Source organism: Corythoichthys intestinalis, chromosome 15 (genome assembly GCF_030265065.1).
Source record: "Corythoichthys intestinalis isolate RoL2023-P3 chromosome 15, ASM3026506v1, whole genome shotgun sequence".
Taxonomy (NCBI): domain Eukaryota; kingdom Metazoa; phylum Chordata; class Actinopteri; order Syngnathiformes; family Syngnathidae; genus Corythoichthys; species Corythoichthys intestinalis.
Genome location: NC_080409.1, coordinates 12,648,518 through 12,671,702, shown reverse-complemented (window position 1 = coordinate 12,671,702; position 23,185 = coordinate 12,648,518). Strand labels below are relative to the sequence as shown.

At 40.6% G+C, this 23,185-nt stretch overlaps 1 protein-coding gene across 6 annotated transcripts in view; it reads right to left on the bottom strand.

Annotated features, from left to right (window-relative positions):
* The window catches only part of slc4a11 (solute carrier family 4 member 11), a 150,832-nt gene that overhangs the window by 40,888 nt on the left and 86,759 nt on the right, over positions 1 to 23,185 (bottom strand). For 4 of the 6 annotated variants that reach the window (XM_057860404.1, XM_057860406.1, XM_057860402.1 and 1 more), the window contains exons 6-12: positions 22,045 to 22,077; positions 15,515 to 15,596; positions 15,329 to 15,452; positions 9,047 to 9,256; positions 7,899 to 7,983; positions 7,705 to 7,830; positions 2,875 to 2,988 (exon numbers count right to left, since the gene is read on the bottom strand). In XM_057860404.1, the coding sequence (XP_057716387.1) occupies positions 2,875 to 2,988; positions 7,705 to 7,830; positions 7,899 to 7,983; positions 9,047 to 9,256; positions 15,329 to 15,452; positions 15,515 to 15,596; positions 22,045 to 22,077 (774 nt within the window). The remainder of the gene's footprint in view (positions 1 to 2,874; positions 2,989 to 7,704; positions 7,831 to 7,898; positions 7,984 to 9,046; positions 9,257 to 15,328; positions 15,453 to 15,514; positions 15,597 to 22,044; positions 22,078 to 23,185) is intronic. The other 2 variants (XM_057860407.1, XM_057860403.1) reach the window with 1 other exon arrangement.

The following is a 23,185-nucleotide window of genomic DNA, read 5'->3' as shown; positions in this document are numbered from 1 at the left end:
TATGCGACGATCCGTTGCCGACCATTACGGTACGTGACGTCACCATTGATCGGCTGAATGATTTCATCTGTGTTAAATTCTGCTTTTTTCATTCTTCATAAAGCACAGAATTTAGTTTCTTGAACTCATTTGAGTCAACGTTTATTGAAGCTCCGCAACTCGGACCATAACAAACGTAACAACACAGACTTCCTGTGTGTGTCCGTCAACTATATCTGTCCCTCGGGAAACTCAAACCCAAATAACAATAGTTCCTATTGTTACCGTCATGTCGACAGCAATGAGCTCTCTCGGATTTCCGACTTACGTTCTCACTTTCATTTTACCGTATCAATCCATGGAAGAAACATTTATTCATCATGATGAAACGAGCAAGTTATATAGCAGCCTTTAAAAGAAAAGTCACATCTGTTTTGTTTTCTCCTAGATTCTGGTAATGTTTTGAACTACCAATATGCTACGCTTGTGCTGTGTTTCACCATTCAGTAAAATTACATTTCTGTAACTGTACACGAGCTCAGTTTTCTTGTATTCTTCTATTTATTGGTGCTAAAATTAGGGTGTGCATTATAAACGGCTACAATAATCTCCCCTAGATTTTACAAGTAAATTTGGGGTGCGCATTATATTCGGGAAATTACGGTCAGTACTGTATTTTTTTATTTTAATAATAAATCCACAAGATGGCATTAACATTATTAACATTCTTTCTGTTAAAGGGGTCCAAGGATAGAAAGGCTTGTAGTTCTTAAAAGATACATTTGAGTACAAGTTTTATATTAAAACCCCTCTTAATGTTTTCGTTTTAATAAAATTTACAATCAAAAAATAAACTAATAGCTCGCCAGTGTTGACGTCGCAGAGCGGGATGTCACATGGGCTCCCTGCCGTTCTTCCACAGTTTCTTTAACTACGTAAGGTAGTGATTGAAACACCACAAGGTGTCAATGATGAGTTTTAAATGAATTATTAGAGATCTAGCCAAGGCAAAGTCCGAGTAAGTTTTATGTGTATTTTGCATCGCTATTTTGATTGGGAATGCCAGTTCTCTTTGCATTGAGCGCTTTTCTTTTTATGAACACTATTTTTTGAGAGAGATAATCTTTTTGTTGTGCTTTCACTAGATGATACTGTAGCGACTTAACTGTTCCGCCCAAATACATGATGGGAAGCTGGGCAACCATGACTGTCAGTAGTGGCTGCAAATAGCATACAATATGTTCTGCGTTGTGTTCAATTAAGCGTGTTAAGAAAAAGATCGTCTCCTGCTCTGCCCAAATGCATGTTGGGCAACCAAGACTTAGTAGTGGCTGCGAAAGGTATACAGTATGTTCTGCGTTGTGTTCTATTAAGTGTGTCAAGAAAAAGATCGTCTCCTTTCATTCTTCACCACGTCGTTCGCCACAATACTTATATTTGTTGTGAAAGATGCCAAAGCTTAAGCCAATAAAAGGCGTGGTCCAATGAACACCTGTGTCCACTCGCATTTCTCTGCCTTTTCGCTCTCAATGTGCTAAAACGGCATCATTGTAAACTGTTTGAGGCAACGCGTGAATGGCTCATTCCGTGCATGCGTTAATTGCGTCAAATATTTTAATGTGATTAATTTTTAAAAATGATTACCGCCCGTTAACGCGATAAATTTGACACCCCCACATTGTTTACATCATATTTGCGTTGCACATTTATGTGATGAAGTGACGTGTTCGTTTAGCATCTTTGGGATGTGTAAGTCCGATTGAAAGCAAAGTGCTTAGTTGCCACCGCATTTGTGTACGGCACACTTCCGGGTTGTGCGCACACATCTGCGCCCGCCCCACGTTTGTGTTGATTGCACTGTACAATTCATTTATGTGTCGTTTATTGTGCAGTCAATTTGCATTGTTTTACATTTACTACTGAGATGCATTCAGAATTTTTGACATTAGGCTTAATCTTTGAGTTAGCGGGGCTTAATTAGTTGGTGGGGTGATTTCAACAAAGTCCATGCACTTTGTCAGTTATTTGCTAGTTTCAGACCTCCGTAGTGGCTAAGCTAACGCGAGAGAGACATTTTTCTGTCGTCATTCTTATGTTGAACCAGCAAAGGGAGAAAAATTGGTAAACTGACAAATTATTTTTGAAGTAAATTATAGTTACTTTGATAATAAAGTAATCAGTAAAGTAACCAGATTACTTTTTTGAGGCATAATCAGCAATTAAATTACTTTTTCAAGTAATCTGTGACAACACTGGTCGTCGTCCACCTATGGGAGTTTCGTGTTGCCGTATCGAACGTACTAAGACGAGCAACCTGTTGCTGTATTGAACGCACCAATACGAGTGTCGCGCTGATACATCACTGCGGCGCCGACAGTAGTCCCAGTGACGCTGCGTTTCTGTTAAATTTTGTGCGCTGCATAGAATTTCAGAACATTGCCCATAACCACTTTGTGCTCGCTGTTTTCTCCAAATAAATGAAAAACAATGAATAATCACAACGGGAGGATACCATACTCCCGTGTGATACATTAAAACTATTCAGACCATAAGGACACTCAGATTCCCAGGTTAAAAAAAATCTTGAGAGATTTTCTTGTTGGTGTTAATTAGTCACAGTAAGAATAGAAGTAGCAATGTCATCTTATTTGGTTTTTAGGTTAAAAGAAAGTTTTTCTAGGGGTCAAAAAAAGATTTTATGGGGTAACTTCAAACTGATGGGCTAATAAAATTCCTGCTGTGTTACTTGAAATTTGGGAATATTTTGGAGTCGGAAAGCATGTCAAATGTGTGAGGGTGTAGGTGCCCAAAAAAATAAAGAGCAAAAACAGCAATGTAGTGTATCACTGACATCTACAAAACATCATTTTAACGTTGCGGATGGGAGGCGCATACCACTTATGAAAATGGCGAGGGGGGCCGTGGTCAACGGGACCACCAGGGGCGAGCCGGCAAAAAGAGAGTAGATGACACCCCCGATGGACTGCCCGATGATGGTCTTCTTCACGTCTGGAAAAGGGTAACACACATGAACTCATTGGCTGCTGTTGACAACAATGGACATACCGGGGTCGCCTTAAAAATCAGCTGTTTTTACTTTGAGCAGTCAGTTACTTTGGCATATTAACAATGACAACACTCAACTCAAAGAAAGACATCAAAAACCTTCCTAGTGCCAAAAGATTTTCGGGGTATTTACAGGTCACTTCCTGTTGAGTTCGAGTCACTGCCTATACAATTGTTGAGATTCCCCAGGTCATTTCCAGCTCTGTAACACAAAATCAGTGGAAAGTGACCCAAGAAAATGCCCCAAAATCAACAAGAAGTGGCAGTGGCTGAGACAGCGGAGCCTCTCGGGCCAGCCATTTCGTGAGTCTCGCTCTCCTAGAAGTGGCGACAATTTGACAGTCCAAAAAGTCACAAAAGTGAGAGTGATCGCACCTGTGTGATTTGGGGTACCACGCGGTTCCCTTTCGTGGGTTAATTTTCCCCTACGCATGTTTTATATACTACAGTTCGCTCAGCATAAGTGTCGTGAGAGAGCGACTTAATTTATACTACATTACGTGCACGCTGGGACGCTGCACGTTCTCTCTCGTCCCAGGAGGGAGGCATTTTCTCTTCTATTTGTCCAATCAATGAGTGCGCCTTTTGTCCTCATAATGCCACTCGTAAAGTTGTGTTGGCGCAGTATGACTGCTGAACCTTTTTAATAAGTCATTTGCAAGTGTTGTTGCGAGGTAGCTCTCCAACCAGACCGTGGTCCTTTTGGTCTGATGTAAAAACCCCCTTACTTGAGTAAAATTTTTCACTACTCTACCCACCTCTGCACGGCTGTCAAGACTTGCAGGGGCCCGGGGACAAGAGACCATTATAGGGCCCCCGACCCCACACCAGCCCACCCTTGCCACCGGCTTGTCACGACAACATACGCAGTACTTTTAACGCTTTGCAAACAATGACAGTGTCAATTTTCAAATTGTTTAATTTGAGATGGACAGTTAAATTTAACAGACCGTCATGTAATGTGACACAATATAAATAGTTTCTATAAATAGTTTCCATCTATTGTCCCCTGTAGGCTACAAGAAAATACAACTGAGAGTGCTATGCCTGCCTGCTAAGCAACAAAACAGTATAACTAAACATCATGTGCCTGCCCCCTCCACATCCCTGGGGTTATCAAGCCCTCAAACAGTGATGTGCCGGGATTTTTTGACAGCAAAGTCGTTTATAACATCGGTGAAATCCAGTTTTTGAGCAAGCTCATGCTTAATGGAGAGAATGGCTAGGTTGTTAAGCCTGCCCTGTGATAAGGTGGAGCGTAGGTAGTTTATCATTATCATTTTACTGAAGGCTCGCTCTCCTCCAGGTACAGTCACTGGCAAAGACAAGAAAATGTCGCCGGACCAGAGTCTCTTCAGCCTCGCGCACCTGCTCCCGACAGACTAACATATATCCCTGATCTCCCATAACCTTCTCTCTCCTCGGCTCAACGCGAGCAGTATGTCTTGTCATACCGCAGCTCAATAGGCTACAAGCGGCCGGTGACAGACTCGAATCGGGCTTTGGTCACGTCGATTGTGAATGTAAACGTTCAGTGTTAGCGGCTGTTGTTCACTTACCGACATCACCGTCCACAGCCAACTCTAGCCCTAATTCTCTGATTCTTGACCCCCTTTTAAAACATCATTTTTTTCTCATTCACCTCTATGATCTTCATCTCTTTTTCTTTTTTCTTTTCCGCGCACCCGATTTATGACGACTCGCCGTGTTTAGAGTTTATAATAATGGCAGATTTTAATTTCCCGCTTCAGTGTAGCTTTGAGTGCGCCAGAGCGGGGTCAAACCATTCTCTGCTAAAACAGAGGGGGGTGGGGGGGCCGTTGTGCAAAAAAAGGTAAAAAAATATATATTTGAAATATTTAATATGTTAAAGTATAAATACTAGTAGAGTAGAACACAATTTTTAATCAGACAATTATTTAAATAAAAAACAAATATGTGAATGTAAAGTAAAATACCGTAATTTCCCGAATATAACGCACATTTCCCCCCCCCAAAATCAACTTGTAAAGTCATGGTGCGCATTATAAATGGGCACATGGATGGAGACAGAAATATATATATATTAGGGCTGTCAAACGATGAAAATTTTTAATCGAGTTAATTACAGCTAAAAAATTAACCGTAATTAATCGCAATTAATCGCAATTCAAACCATCTATAAAATATGCCATATTTTTCTGTAAATTATATGTATATTCTGTAAAATAAATTGTTGAAATGGAAAGATAAGACACAAGATGGATATATACATTCAACAGACAGTACATAAGGACTGTAGTGGGCATTTCACTCTCCTGTCATTTAAATCTGTCTATGCTGTCCTCACTCCGAACCGTCTACTTTTCCAAAGCTAGACAGCTAGTGAACGACGCCTTAATAATCAGACTTCTTCCTTTTTCATCTGATTTATTAATAAAATGGCCTCAACCATTGTCCTCTTTAGACCGTAGTGAAACTACAAAAAAAAAAGTACACAAGCATTGCATTAGCAACAACGTTAGCTTAGCACGCGATACAGGTTCAATAAACATAAACAAAAAGCATCTCATACAAAAAATATAACATTTCGCTTACTAACATAATATGTACATTCTTTACAACAACCATACTTACGGGCAAATCTTGTCCAAGGATCATATAAGCACAACATTACAACGTAGGCGTCAGCCGAGACGTCATGCAGCCATATTGAACGGGCAAGAAAGCAATAGACCATGTCGCAAAGCGACCACAAGAGTTCGCTGTTAGACAGCACAAAAAAAACCTTGCTGTAAAACTTACCAAAAGGCAGAATACTGTCTGACATGGGACAGTGCGGGACATGTGCGTTAATTGCGTCAAATATTTTAACGTGATTAATTAAAAAATAATAATTACCGCACGATAATTTTGACAGCCCTAATATATATATATATATATATATATATATATATATATATATATATTACATATACTGTATATATAAACCGTTTTTTTTTTTTTTTTATTGACACGGCCACGTTGTGTTGAAGAAACGTATGCGGCGACCCGTTGCTGACCATTACGGTACGTGACGTCACCATTTTGTTTCGGTAATACTTCACTCTAATCGCCCGAATGATTTCGTCTGTGTTAAATTCTGCTTTTTTCACTCTTCATAAAGCACAGAATTTAGTTTCTTGAACTCATTTGAGTCAACGTTTATTGCAGCTCCCCAACTCGGACCATAACAAACGTAAGCACACAGACTTCCTGTGTCCGTCAACTCTATCTGTCCCATGGGAAACTCAAACCCAAATAACAATAGTTCCTATTGTTACTGTTGTGTTGACAGCCATGAGCTCTCTCGGATTTCCGACTTACGTTCTCACTTTCATTTTACCGTATCAATCTATGTAAGAAACATTTATTCATCATGATGAAACGAGCAAGGTATACAGCAGCCTTTCAAAGAAAAGTCACATCTGTTTTGTTTTCTCCTAGATTCTGGTAAGTTGGAGAAGTTGTCAAATCATATTATTACCGTAAATATTTTCAGTTTATGGTAATGTTTTGAACTACCGATGTGCTATGCTTTTGCTGTGTTTCATCAGTCAGTAAAATGACATTTTTGTATCTGTACACGAGCTGTTTTCTTGTATTCTTCTATTTATTGGTGCTAAAATTTAGCCTGGTATTCCAGACTCACCGCTGTTCCAGCTATTGAGTCTGGCCACCATTAAGCGGATAAAATTTCCAGGGCGGAGCAAACCACGGCTAACAGACAGCAGAGTGGACCAATCAGCGACGGGCGGGACAAGGGACTTGCGCGCAGAAGTAAACACACGAGGATAGCGGACTTTATTCAGCATGGCTAGCGCGAGACAGACTGTTGTCAGTGACTTGTGTCGATGTGTTTTTGGTAATTTAAAACTGATTTTACCGTGGATTGGAACATATTCTCGGCTTTCCTGTTCGCCATCTGTGTTGTTGTGGAGACGACTTCTGACGCGGAAGAGTGACGTTCCCCGTTAAGAACGCGTCACGCAAATAAACAAATCTGATTTGTCGATTGACTTTGTACTTGCTCGAGAGGCCGTTAATGGGCTGGGTCCCAGACTAGTCTCTCAGTGTTTGAAAAACACAGGGAGATCAGTCTGGCCGTGCCAGGCAAGCTAAAATTAGGGTACGCGTTATAAACGGGTACAATAATTTCCCCTAGATTTTACAGGTAAATTTGGGGTGCGCATTATACACGGATGCGCCTTATATTCGGGAAATTACGGTAAATTAAGGGTCATTCAGGGGGCCCCTATGGTCCTGAGGCCCGGGACAACATACCCAGTTGCTCCCCCCTGTCGACGGGCCTGCACCTCTGATTATGATTATACCTGTCAATGACCAAACGTGAATAGGAAGTAACTACAATTAACAGGAAGTGACCCAAAATGAACAGGAAGTCATCCGAAAACATTGGTTCATTCGCCCCTCCTAGGCCCAATGGATTGGACGTCTGTCACTGTCAATGGCACTGAAACATGACCATTCAACCAGTTGAAAAGGATGTTAAGTCCATCGCTGTCATGTCAGTGAATGAGTCGACTCATTGGCTGCTATTGACTGCGCTGGACATCCAATCCATTTGGTGAACGAATAAACAAATGTTTATTCGTCCATCAGCGTGTAGAGCTTTCTCACCAATCTCGCCACGCGTGCTCTCGTCGTTTAGCGAGCCAAAGGCAATGGCCGGCAGCAGGATGACTATGTAGAGGAAGATGGCCGTGGTCATGTACTTCAACAGGGTCTTGTTGTTACCCACGATACCTGAAGGAAAAGAAAAACGGCGCACTAACGCAGCCGACCTGCGACGCACGGCGAGCGAGCCGTCGTACCGTCCGTGAAGTCGGAGGCGTAGAGAGGGAGGCGGCGACACAAGTCCTCGTAAATCCCGCGGCCCGCTGGGAAGAAGTCCGCACACTGCGCGGGGAGGGGGAAGAGGAGGTCGTTAGCGAGGTTGTCGCGACCCAACGGCGCAGGACGACCTGAGTGGCGGGCTGGTCGTCATGGCAACCGGCGTAAAGTTGCTTGACTACGCATAACGAGGAGAGAGATTGGAAAATTGAAGAAGTGGAATCCTGAGGCCTATTTCAGCCTTCCTTCAATAAATTGTTAAAGTTGGGATTATTTTGGGTTGTTTGTCTGAACACCTTGACGCCAGAATTTGAAGTTAACATACATCAAAAAGCAGTGGGGGAAGACATAAGTAAAATAAAAATAATGATAATAATGGAATACAACCAATTTTAGCAACCTTAATTAAAAAATACAACAAAAATGAGAACATCCTAAATTTAGATTTAAAAAATAGAGAAAAATATAAACAAAAATATAGAAAAAAAATATTTTTTTATTTTTTGGGAAAATATACATATGAATTTAAAAGAATTTGATGAATTTTCAACATTTTTAACATTTTTATTTATAATATTATTCATTTTTAAAAAATTTTATTTTAGAATTTTTATATGTGCATATGTGCCGGTCGGTGAAGACAATGGACAACCCCGCCACCATGTGACATGATTCGGAGTAGTTTTTTGTGATTTTTCGCTTCAAAAGGCAAGAATAAGACTTGGAAACGCTGCTCGTCGGGTTAGCATGTTGGCTAGCTGTCACGCCTCCTGGTTTGTTTACGCTCTCAGAAGTCGGGGCAGGGAAATGACAAAAGTCGGACCAACACCGGTGGCATAAAATATCGGTCGGGAGGTGCAGTTTTCGGCTCTGCCGATGTCATCCTCCAGATGGGGGACGCTAGAGCGCTATAATGACAGGCAGGGGCAGATTAAAAGCCTAATTTCTCGTCATCTGCAAGTTGCTAAATTGTTGTATATAGTCGAATAGTCTCAAAATATGATTCTAATACACATAATAATGCGATTTAAGATTTTTTTTATGCTGTCACAGGCAGTTTACTAACAAATGATGGAAAATTTTGCAAATGGAAATTTGATGAAGAGGCTAAAAACAAGTGCGCGCTCACCCGGAGGGGCTTATGGCTGCGGGGGTCGGTCTCCTCCTTGCCCGTGCCGCTGGACGTCTGGTTGGCGGCGGTCAGCTGGTGGCGCTGGAAGACCAGCGCCTCCTTGAACTCCTCCTGCGTTTTGGTCTCCAGAAGTTTCTGGCGGAAGGAAATGTCCGAGAAGAGTGTGGCGAAAGTCCTGCCCAGCTCCATTGCCGTTTTGGTGCTCTTCTGTGGGACAAAACAGACCTCCAAGCATTGAGCCTGTTGGCCGACTTAACATCCAAATTTTGTTCCCCCCCAACGCAGATCGGGTTTCATTACTTGAGCATTCTTTTAAAGAACACTTTTACTTGTACTTGAGTAAATTTTTGGTTGACTACGTTTACTTTTACTTGAGGAATATTATTTAGAAGTAACACTACTTGAGTCTTACTTGAGTAAAATTTTTGGCTACTCTACCCACCATTTACCATTACCATTTACCTGTCCAGAGGGATTGAGCACTCGTCATACTTAATGTTCTAATGATGGAAAATTGTATAAGGGTCAAATGTATTCTTTATTATTATTATTCTTTAATTATTACAACATTATTCAATTTACAACCCAATTTGACCAAGGGCTGGCAGCGATCATTGGACATCTTTTGCCTTCAATGGCAACCAATGAATAGTGCTTTCTGCTTTTTTAAAATTCAAAATAAAGTATTGCAATTTTTTTTTTCATGGAAACCAGTAAATATTCAATTTTTTTGTTTTCATAAAAAATGAATAAAAAGGATAATGTTCGCTGTTCCTATTTGTTTGAATTGAAATATCTACAAATAATACAAATAATATATTCTTGATTAAAAATACAATATTTACTGCGTCTATGTCTATTTATTAATTTTAAATGAATTCAGTATTTTCTGGTTTTCTTTTCTTCTATTCAAAATATAGATTAAATATGATATTGTAATGAATATGTACTTTTTTTCCATTTTGTAAATAAAAATATTTACTGTTCTTATCTTTTTAAACTAAAATATGTACAAAATAAAAATATTTTCAATAAAAAAGTACTTTTTACCCAATTATATAGATTTATTTATAATGAAAAAAAGAATACTTTTCCCCTTGTTTAAAAAAAACATATTTACTTTTTTTTTTTTTTTTTCTTGATGTAAAACTGCAACAACAACAAAAATTGTGGGGAAAAAAAATCCCAGAAAAATGCAATATATATTTTTTTTAAATGCAAAAACACCCCACTAATAAACGTAAAAATCTTAAATGAGTGTCGCTAGTGGACATCCAATTCATTTTGAAGTGGGAGGTTTAGCGAACGTAACGAGACGAACGCTAGTTTTCGTTTGACAAGTTGACAAGACAGAAATGCAACACTGTTTCTGTCATATGTTCACAATACATTGCATTTTCATATTGTACGTGGAGTACGTCAGCTTGTGTGTATCGTGGCAGTGTTTGGGTCGTGTCAGATGTCCAGCGCCTCTCCCTCACTCTCCTCATTGGAAGAATATGTCTAAAGCTAGGCTGTGCTCCATCTTGCTTGTTTGGAAACACGGTAAACAAGAGAGAATATACAATGCAGCTTTAGCCTTTAAAGGTCTGTGCTGAGTTATCATCTGACGCTAAATGGCCAGTCTAAAGGAGAGACACTTTTCTGGTCAGTCAATCGAGAGGAGATGATTAGTGCAGGGGGTGAAAAAGTGAAAAAGGTGATGCTTAGCATTGTAATTAAAATGGAATTGATGGAAAAATATGAGCGTGGTGTGCGCGTCAGTAACTGGCTCGACAATACGGTCGGATTTGTCTACGATCTTGACGGTCCTCCCTCCGACCGCCAATCTTTTTAAGTTAAGGTGACATTAATATTGTAACATTGGCAAGGAAGTTATCAGCTTCGTCAGGTTTGTAATAATTTATTTTAGAATGTGTGCAACACAACACGGCTCCTCAAAATTACCCCCTATGACGAATAAAATAAATGGACTCAAATTTCCGCTGCCCGGACGCGGGTTACCGGGGCCCCCCCTGGAGCCAGGCCTGGAGGTGGGGCTTGAAGGCAAGCGTCTGGTGGCCAGGCCTGTCCCCATGGGGCACAGCACAAAAAGGCAACGTGAGTTCCCCTTCCCATGGGCTCACCACCTGTGAGATGGGCCAAAGGAGTCGGGTGCGTAGAGAGTTGGGCGGCAGCCAAAGGCAAGGGACTTGGCTGTCCGGCCCCCAGCTGCAGAAGCTAACTCTTGGGACATGGAATGTCACCTCTCTGGCAGGGAAGGAGCCCGACCTGGTGCGTGAGGCAGACAAGTTCTGGCTAGGCATAGTCGGACTCTTCTCCATTCAGCTTGGGTTCTGGTACCAATGCTCTCAAGAGGGGTTGGACTCTCTTCCACTCTGGAGTTGCTCATGGTGAGAGGCTCCGAGCAGGTGTGGGCATACTTATTGCCCCCCGACTTGGCACCTTTACGTTGGGGTTTACCCCGGTAGACGAGAGGGCAGCCTCCCTCTGCCTATGGGTTGGGGGATGGGTTCTGACTGTTGTTTGTGCTTATGCACCGAACAGCAGCTCAGAGTACTCACCCTTTTTGGAGTCATTGGAGGGTGTGCTGGAAAGCGCCCCCTCTGGGGACTCCTCGTTCTCCTGGGGGACTTCAACGCTCACGTAGGGAATGACAGTGAGACCTGGAGGGGTGTGATTGGGAGGAACGGCCCCCCCCGATCAGAACCCGAGTGGTGTTCTGTTATTGGACCTCTGTGCTGGGCATGGTTTGTCCAAAAAGAACACCATGTTCAAACATAGGGGTGTCCATATGTGCACTTGGCACCAGGACACTCTAGGCCGCAGTTCGATGATCGACTTTGTAATCGTGTCATCGGACTTGCGGCCGCATGTTTTGGACACTCGGGTGAAAAGAGGGGCGGAGCTGACATCTAGAGCTGAAACAAATACTCGAGCAACTCGAGTAACTGGAGTTTAAAAACTGATCTGAGTAATTTTATTCACCTCGAGTAATCGTTTATCTTGACAGCTCTAAGCATCACATTTTGCTCCGACTACTTTTAATGCGGGACAACGCGCTGATGTCATGTGCGTAGAGGAAGAAGCAAAAAAAACTTACTGCAGCCGAAAGCCACTACAAACGACACAGACGTTGCTAAATACTAGCCCGCACGATGCTACGTTGGTAGCAGGTAGCGTCTGATGAGTCTCATAGAGATCACATGTATGTTGAACTAGTTGCGAAATGACAGACTCGGCCGCATCTGGGCAGCGTTAGTAAACAGCCGCCATCTTAAAGCAGTAGAGCGCTAAGCGCTAATAAATAAGATTAACGTTACTGACACTTGCTCACGTAACGTTAGCCCTGCGGAGGGCTAGGTTTCTATTAATTATGACCACTTTCGATGCGTGGCTAACGTGTCTTACATACAGGCTTTAACATAACATAGCGTTGTGGAGTGATGCGGGTGTAAAATAAAAACTCAATAATGCTAACTATCAATTTTAGCTCAGTAGTCATTGCTGGATAAAACACCAAGTAGCACTAGTCCCTAATGTGCTCCAATACAGCCTGTATCATACATTTATTTTGAACACTGCAAAAACTCAAAATCCTATCAGGACTTACAGTTTAGACTAACTTAAAACTTAACTAGAACTTAAAAATGGCTTGACACAAATAGAAATTCAATTGAAACACGTGAGAAAAAATCCTAACTTTTAAGTGATGTGTGTTATCAAGCGGAAAGGCATTTTTATGTATTTATATATATATATATATGTATATATATATATTTTTTTTTTTATAAGATCTAAAGGTTTTTTGAGTGAAAGCAGTGAATTAGTCTTTTTTTTATTCTAGTTTCTAGTTACATCTGAGATGCAATTGTTGGCTGTTTTCAACAATATACATCGAAAATAAAGACATCGACTGACTGAAAATGGTTCAAGATTAAATGAAATGTCTCGTTTTTTCATGTATATTTATAATTGCTCTTCACCTAAAAACATGTTTTATCCGATTACTCGATTAATCGATAGAATTTTCAGTCGATTACTCGATTACTAAAATATTCGATAGCTGCAGCCCTACTGGTGGTGTGTTTGCTCCGATGGTGGGGGAAGATGCTGGCCAGACCTGGCAGGCCCAAACGTATGTTGAGGGTCTGCTGGGAACATCTGGCAGAATTCCCTGTCAGAAAGAGTTTCAAGACCCACCTCCTGCAGAACTTCGCCCTTGTCCATCCAGGGACAGGTGGGGGACATTGAGTCCGAGTGGGCTTTGTTCCATACCTCAACTGTTGAGGCGGCCAATCGGAGCTGTTGCCGTAAGGTGGTTGGTGCCTGTCGTGGCGGCAATCACCAAACCCGCTGGTGGACACCAGCGGTAAGGGATGCCGTCAAGCTGAAGAAGGAGGCCTATCGGGCCTTTTTGGCTTGTGGGACACCGGAGGCAGCTGACAGGTACCGGCTGGCCAAGCGGACTGCAGCTTCGGCGGTTGCCGAGGCAAAAACTCCGACATGGGAGCAGTTCGGCGAGGCCATGGAAAACGACTTCCGGACGGCTTTGAGGAAATTCTGGTCCACCATCCAGAGTAGGAAAGCAGTGCACCATTAACACTGTGTAGAGTGAAGATGGGGTACTGCTGACCTCGACTTGGGAAATCGTGAGAATACTTCGAAGCCCTCCTCAATTCCACCGTCACGCCTTCCTTTGAGGAAGTCTGTGGAGGAGTCTGGGGATTCCGAGGTGGGCTCGCCGATCTCTGGGGTTGAAGTCCCTGAGGTGGTTGAAAGCTCCTCAGTGGCAAGGCCCCAGCGGTCAATGAGATCCGTCTGGAGTTCCTAAAGGCTCTGGATGTTCTGGGGCTGTCGTGGCTGACACGCCTCTACAACATTGTGTGGACATTGGGGACAGTGCCTCTGGATTGGCAGACCGGGGTGGTGGTCCCCCGTTTTAAGAAGGGGGACCGGAGAGTGAACTCCAATTATAGAGGGATCACACTCCTTAGCCTCGCCGGTAAAGTCTATTCAGGGGTGTTGGAGAGGAGGGTCCATCGGGAAGTCGTATCTCGGATGCAGGAGGAGCAGTGTGGTTTTCGCCGCGGCCATAGAACAGTGGACCAGTTCTACACGCTCGGTAGGGTCCTCGAGGGTACATGGGAGTTTGCCCAACCAGTCTACATGTGTTTGTGGATCTGGAGAAGGCGTTCGACCGTGTGCCTCAGGGAATCCAGTGGGGGGTGCTCCAGGAGTACAGGGTACTCAGCCCCTTGGTAAGGGCTGTTCGGTTCCTGTATGACCGGCGTCAGAGTTTGGTCCGCATTGCCGGCAGTAAATCGAATTCGTTCCCAGTGAGGGTTGGACTCTGCCAAGGCTGCCCTTTGTCACCAATTCTGTTCATAATTTGTTTGGACAGAATTTATAGGCGCAGCCGAAGCGTTGAGGGGGTCCGGTTTTGGTGACCTCAGCATTAAATATCTGGTTATTGCAAATGATGCAGTGCTGTTGGCTTCATCAAGCCATGACCTCCAACTCTCACTGGAGCGGTTCGCAGCAGAGTGTGAAGCGGTTGGGATGAAGATCAGCACCTCCAAATCCGAGACCATGGTCCTCAGTCGGAAAAGGGTAGAATGCCCTATCCGGGTCAGGGATGAGATCCTGCCCCAAGTGGAGGAGTTGAAGTCTCTTGGGCTTTTGTTCGCGAGTAGGGTTAGGGTTAGGAGAGACGAATCGGTGCAGCGTCTGCAGTAATGCTAACTCTGCAGCGGTCCGTAGTGGTGAAGAAGGAGCTAAGCCGAACGGCAAAGCTCTCGATTTACCAGTCGATCTACGTTCCTACCCTCACCAATGGTCACGAGCTGTGGGTCGTGACCGAAAGAACAAGATCCCGGATACAAACGGCCGAAATGAGTTTCCTTTGCAGGGTGTCCAGGCTCTACTCTTAGAGATAAGGTGAGAAGCTCGGTCATCCGGGAGGGACTCGGCGTCGAGCCGCTACTCCTCCGCGTTGAAAGGAGCCAGCTGAGGTGGCTCGGGCATCTGGTTCGGATGCCCCCTGGACGCCTCCCTGGAGAGGTGTTCCGGGCATGACCGACCTGTGGTTCGCCTCGTTGCGCTAGTTCCATAGAGAATGTATTAAACGTATTAAAATGTATTAAATTTAAAAGGGCTTCCAAAAACAACACTGGCTGCCAGCCTCGCACTTCAAATGGATTGGACGTCCACTGATAACAAACTCGCTTGAAGAGTTTGAATTTAAGAGCCACATGATTGCACGCCAAAATTTGTTACCATCTTGAGCGGGGCAAGGACCAGGATGACGTAGCGGACCTCGCAGCAGTTCTCCCCCCAGTTCTGAGGCCTCTCCAGTCGCGAGATGCACACATGGCGACGCTGCAGGTTCTTCAGGTTGCACCTACGCGAGCACACACGATGCCAAGTGGTACTAGAGGAGGAGGCGACATGCACTCAACTCACAGTATGCAGAGCCATGACTGCTGGTAGTGGACCCCCGTGTCGGTGGCCGTCACGCCTTGGATGGTCTCTGACAGAAGGTGAACTGTTGGACAATGACAACAAATCACAAAATAGAACATAACATGCTACCAAAAAAGGGATTTAGGATTAGTCGTGATTTTATAATTATTTCTAATTAATTTTAAATTTTCCATTGTCTTGACATTTTTTATGATTTTAAAAGTTTACTTTTTTTTTTCAAAATTTTTTATTTTGTATTTTTCTGTCCTGAATATTCACTTTCAATTTTTATTTTCAATTCATTTTACAACCATTTTTTCATTTTGTATTTTCTTTTTCTTTTTTCAGTTTTATTTTTCATGATTTAGAAAAATAATAATTCTGGCCTCAAGATTCACTTTCAATTCATTTACCCCCCCAATATTATTATATATTATAACAATAAATAGTAATATATAATAAACATAATGCAGTTTTTTTTAAATACATTTGTATATTATAATTATTAAAATATATATTTTTTAAATTTATGATTTAAACAAAAAAACTAATTCTGGCAATAATATCAATATTCTTTCATTTTTTTTCAATTCATTTTTCTTTCATTTTTTTTCAATTCATTTTACATAATGGGTTTTCTAAATTATTTAACATTTTTTCTGTCCTGAATATTCACTTTCAATTTTTATTTTCAATTCATTTTACAGCCATTTTTTCATTTTGTATTTTCTTTTTCTTTCTTTTTTCAGTTTTATTTTTCATGATTTAGAAAAATAATAATTCTGGCCTCAAGATTCACTTTCAATTCATTTACCCCCCCAATATTATTATATATTATAACAATAAATAGTAATATATAATAAACATAATGCAGTTTTTTTTTAAATACATTTGTATATTATAATTATTAAAATATATTTTTTTTAAATTTATGATTTAAACAAAAAAAACTAATTCTGGCAATACTATCAATATTCTTTCATTTTTTTTCAATTCATTTTACATAATGGGTTTTCTAAATTATTTAACATTTTTCTCTGGGCTTAATATTCACTTTCAATTTTTATTTTCAATTCATTTTACACTTATTTTTTCATTTTCTATTTTCTTTTTCTTTATTCATTTTTTTTTATGATTTAGAAAAATAATAATCCTGGCCTCAAGATTCACTTTCAACTTTTATTTTCATTCATTCATTTTATTCATGATTCATTTTACGTTTTTCCCAATATATATAATCATAAAAATATATAGTAATATAAAATAAACATAATACATAAATTCTTTACAATTTTTTGATTAGAAGAATGATTTGTTTTTAAATTTATGATTAAAAAAACTAATTCTGGCTTTAATATTAATATTCTTTTAATTTTTATTTTACATAATGGTTTTCTAATTCTGGCCTTAATATTATCAATTTTTATTTTCAATTCATTTTACACCTATTTTTTTCATTTTCTATTTTCTTTATTCAGTTTTTTTTTTTTATGATTTAGAAAAATAATAATTCTGGCCTCATTAATCACTTTCCATTTTTATTTTCATTTATCATTTTTTCCAATATTAATATTATACATTAAAATAAAAATATTTAGTAATATATATATACATATATACATAATATTATATACATACATTACATAGATAATACAATATATATATATATATATATATACATATATATATATATATTTTTTTTTTTTTAATTTAAGATAAAAAAAAACATTCTGGCCTTAATATATTAATTTTCTTTCAATTTATTTTACATAATGTTTTATGTTTATCGTTTACAATTTCATTCGGCTCAATATCCATTTTCAATTTTTATTTTATTGTATATATTTCTTTCCCATTTCTTTTTATTTTCCACGATTTCGTTCAGAAAAAATATATATATATATCCTGCCTAAAACTTTTGCACAGTACTGTATATTTTTATTATATTATGTATATACAGGATATACTGTATGTATATATTTTCCCCAAGTGGAAGCTTCCATGATCCTAATAAATCTAATAATCAAAAAAATATATACACAGTACTGTATATAAATATATATATATATATATATATATATATATATACACATATATACATATATACACATATATATAATAAAATAAATAATCCTGGCTCAGTATGAATTTTAATTCATTTTCTAGACCAATTCTTAATTTAAAAAAAAACAAATTTGGGGGGGGGGGCAGGGGGTGCATTTTGAGATCATTTAATTGTCAATACTGTAGTTGCAAAATTAAATAGTTGCCGATGACTCCATTGACGATGGAAACACACATGTGAAAGGTGGACTTGGTGATACACTTCGGCACACATTCAATATGAAACCCTAACCCAGTCTTAAAACCCCACTTAGAAATCCTAATTCCTTGTCCGCCATTGACAGCGCTAGACGTCATTCATTCGACCCCACCGTCAGGTGAGCCATAATCACCGATGAACGAGATTCCGTGAGAATGACGGCCGTCACCATGGCGACTGCGCGCGGGAAGGCGGAATGAGGCATGCGCTGATCAAAAAAAAAAAAAAAGCACCAGAGGAAAGAAATGAGAAGCCAGAAAGAACCCTGATGATAATTATCAAGGTTTTGATGGATTTTGATTGGATCATGCTTAATAAATCCATCTATCGACTGCAAAACCCTGAGTTCGTTTTAAAACCGCAAACCTAATTTGAAACTCTTTGTCCTACAATTAATATTAGAATAGTTTGGGAACATGTTTCTGTTCAAGATAACTCAAGAATGAATGAAGGGATTATTCGGAATATGAAACGGCGAGGTGAATAACCTGCCATTGACAAGGATAGACGTCCAATTCAATTAAACTGGGAGGACTGGCTATCAATGCACATCTTTCAGTGACATTGATGTCCAACCCATATTTGACTGGGAGGGACGAATGAACGAAGATTTTCGCCGTTTTTGCTAAATGCTAATCATCCATGAACGTTCGTTCTAGACAGGACAGACGTCCATCTTCACCAATTACACTGAAAGAGTTAACTTTATCTTCAAACCCTTGCGCACGTTTCACGAGAAGCTCCCAAAAACCGCCAATATTACAAATCTGCTTCATAATAATCCAAATTTGTGCTGGAATATGAGATGTCTTGGCTGCAGCAGGTTGAGGAGCATCTTCCGAGGTGACCTCAATAAAACCCCACAATCTTACGCAGCCTTAGAGATTAACTGTCCGTCACACACATACACACACGCGCGCACACGCACGTAGGAATGATTGGTTTCCCTCACAGCCGCCGGTGAAGGAGGCCATTCCATGAGACGAGGCGGCAGATGAAACACTTATCCTATATGGAGGGACCCATACGTCGCGGGCCAATTGGCGCGCCGTGGGCAGATGATGTCACACGAGAGGAGACGCACGGGGCAAATCCGCGAGGACACCGTTCGAGGTCAAGTGGTGCTCGTGCGCCAGGCTAAATGGCTGTTATGTAACGTCACGCTAAATTAGCCGCACACGGTGACAAAAATCAGTAGAATGTAACTTGTCGCGCTAACATGTCGCGCTAACTCGCAATTATAAAACATCCAACTACCAAAATCAAGTTGTCCATGAAACAGGAAGCACTGACAAGTTCGGCATGCATGACAAATACCACAAACATGTCACACCAACTTGGGGAAAAAAAAAATCTAAGAAAAAACCAAACAAGTCAACACCTTAGGTTATCTCCACAAACCATGAAGCGATTTCAAAACAAATATTTGGCATTCACGACATCTGAGATGCTAACATGCCCTGCTAAAGGAAATATGAAACATCCTCATGTACATTACGTTCTCCGCAACCCAGGAAAAACTTACCTGACCCTAGGCTCTCCCTGACCCGGGGAAACATGCATAACTAACGTACGACTTGCATGACATGCTAACATGTCATGTTAACCCTAAATTATGAAATCTCTCACGAAAATCCCGTACATTAGGTTCTCCATGTCCCCGGAAAAACTAACTAGCCTACAACATTCACGACATCTGAGATGCTAACATGCCCTGCTAAAGGAAATATGAAACATCCTCATGTACATTATGTTCTTTGCAACCCAGGAAAAACTTACCTGACCCTAGGTTCTCCCTGACCCAGGGAAACATGCATAACTAACGTAGGACTTGCATGACATGCTAACATGTCATGTTAACCCTAAATTATGAAATCTCTCACGAAAATCCCGTACATTAGGTTCTCCATGTCCCCGGAAAAACTAACTAACCTACAACATTCACAACATCTGTGATGCTAACATGTTTTGCTAACTTGGAATTACAAAACATCCTCTCATTTAGGCTGCATTAGGCTTACTAACCTATCAGTAACATGTCGCACCAACTAGAAGTTCTAACACGATCTACGAAAAGCAGCTACGTTCACACTTTACGCTATCTTCACAAACCAGAAGTGACTTTCATGACGTACACTGCTGGCCCTAAGTATTGGCACCCCTGCAATTCTGTCAGATAATGCTCAATTTCTTCGCAGAAAATGATTGAAATTAAAAATGCTTTGGTAATAATATCTTCATTTATTTTGCCTGCAATGAAAAAACACAAAAAAGAATGGGAAAAAATTAAATCATTATCATTTTACACAAAACTCCAAAAATGGGCCGGACAAAAGTATTGGCACCCTTTGAAAAATCATGTGATGCTTCTCTAATTTGTGTAATTAACAGCACCTGTTACTTATCTGTGGTACATAACAGGTGGTGGCAATAACTAGATCACACTTGCAGCCAGTTAAAATGGATCAAAGTGGACTCAATCTCTGTCCTTTGTCCTTGTATGTACCACATTGAGCTTGGAGAAAAGCAGACCAAAGAACTGTCTGAGGACTTTAGAAACAAAATTGTGAGGAAACATGGGCAATTTCAAGGCTACAAGTCCATCTCCAAGACCTGAACGTTCCTGTGTCTACCATGCGCAGTGTAATCAATAAGTCTAAAGCCCATGGCACTGTGGCTAACCTCCCTAGATGTGGACGGAAGGGAAAAATTGATAAGAGATTTCAACGAAAGACTGCGGATGGTGGATAAAGAACCTCGACTAACATCCTAATAAGTTCAAGCTGTCCTGCAATACATAAGTGTCAACCCATACTATCCGTCAGCGTCTGAATGAAAAGGGACTCTATGGTAGGATACCCAGGAAGATCCCACTTCTGACCCAGAGACATAAAAAAGCCAGGCTGGAGTTTGCCAAAACTTACCTGAGAAAGCCAAAAACGTTTTGGAAGAATATTCTCTGGTCAGATGAGACACACGTAGAGCTTTTTGGGAAAAGGCATCAACATAGAGTTTACAGGAAAAAAAAAAAAAGAGGCCTTCAAAGAAAAGAACAAAGTCCCCACAGTCAAACATGGCGGGGGTTCCCTGATGTTTTGGGTTTGCTTAGCTGCCTCTGACACTGGACTGCTTGAACATGTGCATGGCATTATGAAGTGTGAAGACTACCAACAAATTTTGCAGCATAATGTAGGGCCTAGTGTGAGAAAGCCGGGTCTCCCTCGGAGCTCATGGGTCTTCCCGCAGGACAATGACCCAAAACACACTTCAAAAAGCATTAGAAAATGGTTTGAGGAAAAGCACTGGGGAGTTCTAAAGTGGCCTTCTAAAGTGGACTTCTAAAGTCCAGACCTGAATCCCATAGAACACCTGTGGAAAGATCTGAAAATGGCAGTTTGGAGAAGGTACCCTTCAAATCTCAGAGACCTGGAGCAGTTGGCCAACGAAGAATGGTCTAAAATTCCAGCAAAGCATTGTAAGAACCTCGTTGATGGATACCAGAATCGGTTGTTCGCAGTTATTTTGTGTAAAGGTTGTGCTACCAAGTATTAGAATGAGGGTACCAATACTTTTGTCCGGCACATTTTTGGAGTTCAGTGTATAATTATTATCATTTTTTTTCATTCTCTTTTGTGTTTTTTTTCATTGCAAGCAAAATAAATGACGACATTACTATCAAAGCATTTGCAATTGCAATCATTTTCTGGGAGAAATCGGGCATTATCTGATAGAATTGCAGGCTAACTTTTGGCCAACAGTGTCATCATAAAAAGATGCTAACATGTCATATCATTCTAACTGTGAATTAGGAAACATCCTCTGAAGAAAATCTTGTTCATGAGGTCCTCAGCAACCCAGAAAAAAACTTACCTTACTAACCTACAACATTCACAACACCTGATATGTTAGCTAACCTTTCGCGCTAACTCAGAATTATGAAACTCGTATAAATCAGGCTCTACATGACCCAGGTAAAACTTATCTGCCTAACCTACGACTTGATTGACATGCTAAATTGCCATGCCCACACAGACTTATGAAAGCTCCTCATAAAAATGTACATTAGGTTTTCCATGACCCAGGAAGGACTGATCTAACCATCGTTAAAACCCATGCTAACTCGGAATTATGAAACATTCTCGAATGAAAATCATGGAAGGAGATGGAAAGATGATGCTCGAGATATCTTGCTCATGTGATAGCTTACCGTCATCAAAGAAAACAAAACTTTGAGACATATCTGCGTGCACAACAAGAAGAGAAGATGCAGGACAAGGTCAAAGGTCAAGAATGATCATTATAGTCTTTAGGAGTTAGTACATGGCAGGTAAAGGAAAGAAAACCTAAAATTAGCTTTAACCCCTTGATGCCTGAATTTACATTCAACTCCTTCAGTGCCTTTGATGATGCTAGACATTTAATCATGTGGCTTCCAATCATCCTTTAATTTAAATCGGAGTAGACGGCGCTAGACATTTGAAGTGGGAGGGATATCACCGCTGCCATCCCACCCACTTCAAATGGATTGGAGGTCTAGCGCCGTCAGTGGCAGCCACTGAGTTAATAGCAAGATACATTGACATTGTTTAAATAACCTTTTACAGAAATACGTTGGTTCTGACTAATCACATCACCCCTCACAGCGGCCATTTTGGTAGGGGCAAAGAACGTCTTCATGCTTCTGCTGTCAAAAAAATGAGTTTATCACTGGTAGACGTACAATCCATTGCCCCTAGGGGCCACCAGAGTTGGGTAGTAACGTGTTACATTTAATCTGTTACATTTACTTGAGTAACTTTTGGAGAAAAATGTACTCATAAGAGTAGTTTTACTAAGCCGTACTTTTTACATTTTACTTGAGTAGAATTGAGTAGCATCTTTATTCTTTATTCTCCAATGACACGTCGCAATAATAATCACATGACTCCATTTTACTAATAAGACTCAAACTTGCCATTCCATGATCACCTGTTCAATCGCGTTGAGTCTTTAAAGCACAGAGAAAAAAATATTTGACAGAGCGCTGCCGTCAACTAAGGGTGTGCCCAAAAATCGATTATTAGATTCATCGAGATTTGACACGTGACGATTAAATTACGATTCATAAATGTTCAAAATCGATTATTTTCCCCAATAGCTTAATGACAGGCCGCTGCTAACAGAACGAAATTCAAGACACGCCTGCCGCCCAGACATCCAAAGTGATGCACAAGGTTAAGATGGCTGCAGCGGAAGTTACTGAGAGAGAAATTTACTTCTGTTCAAAAGTCTGAAAAATACATTTGTGTATGAGACAGGCAAGAACCTGGTCGCGCAAGTAATTGTTTTAGAGCAAGACGGGAAGTGAG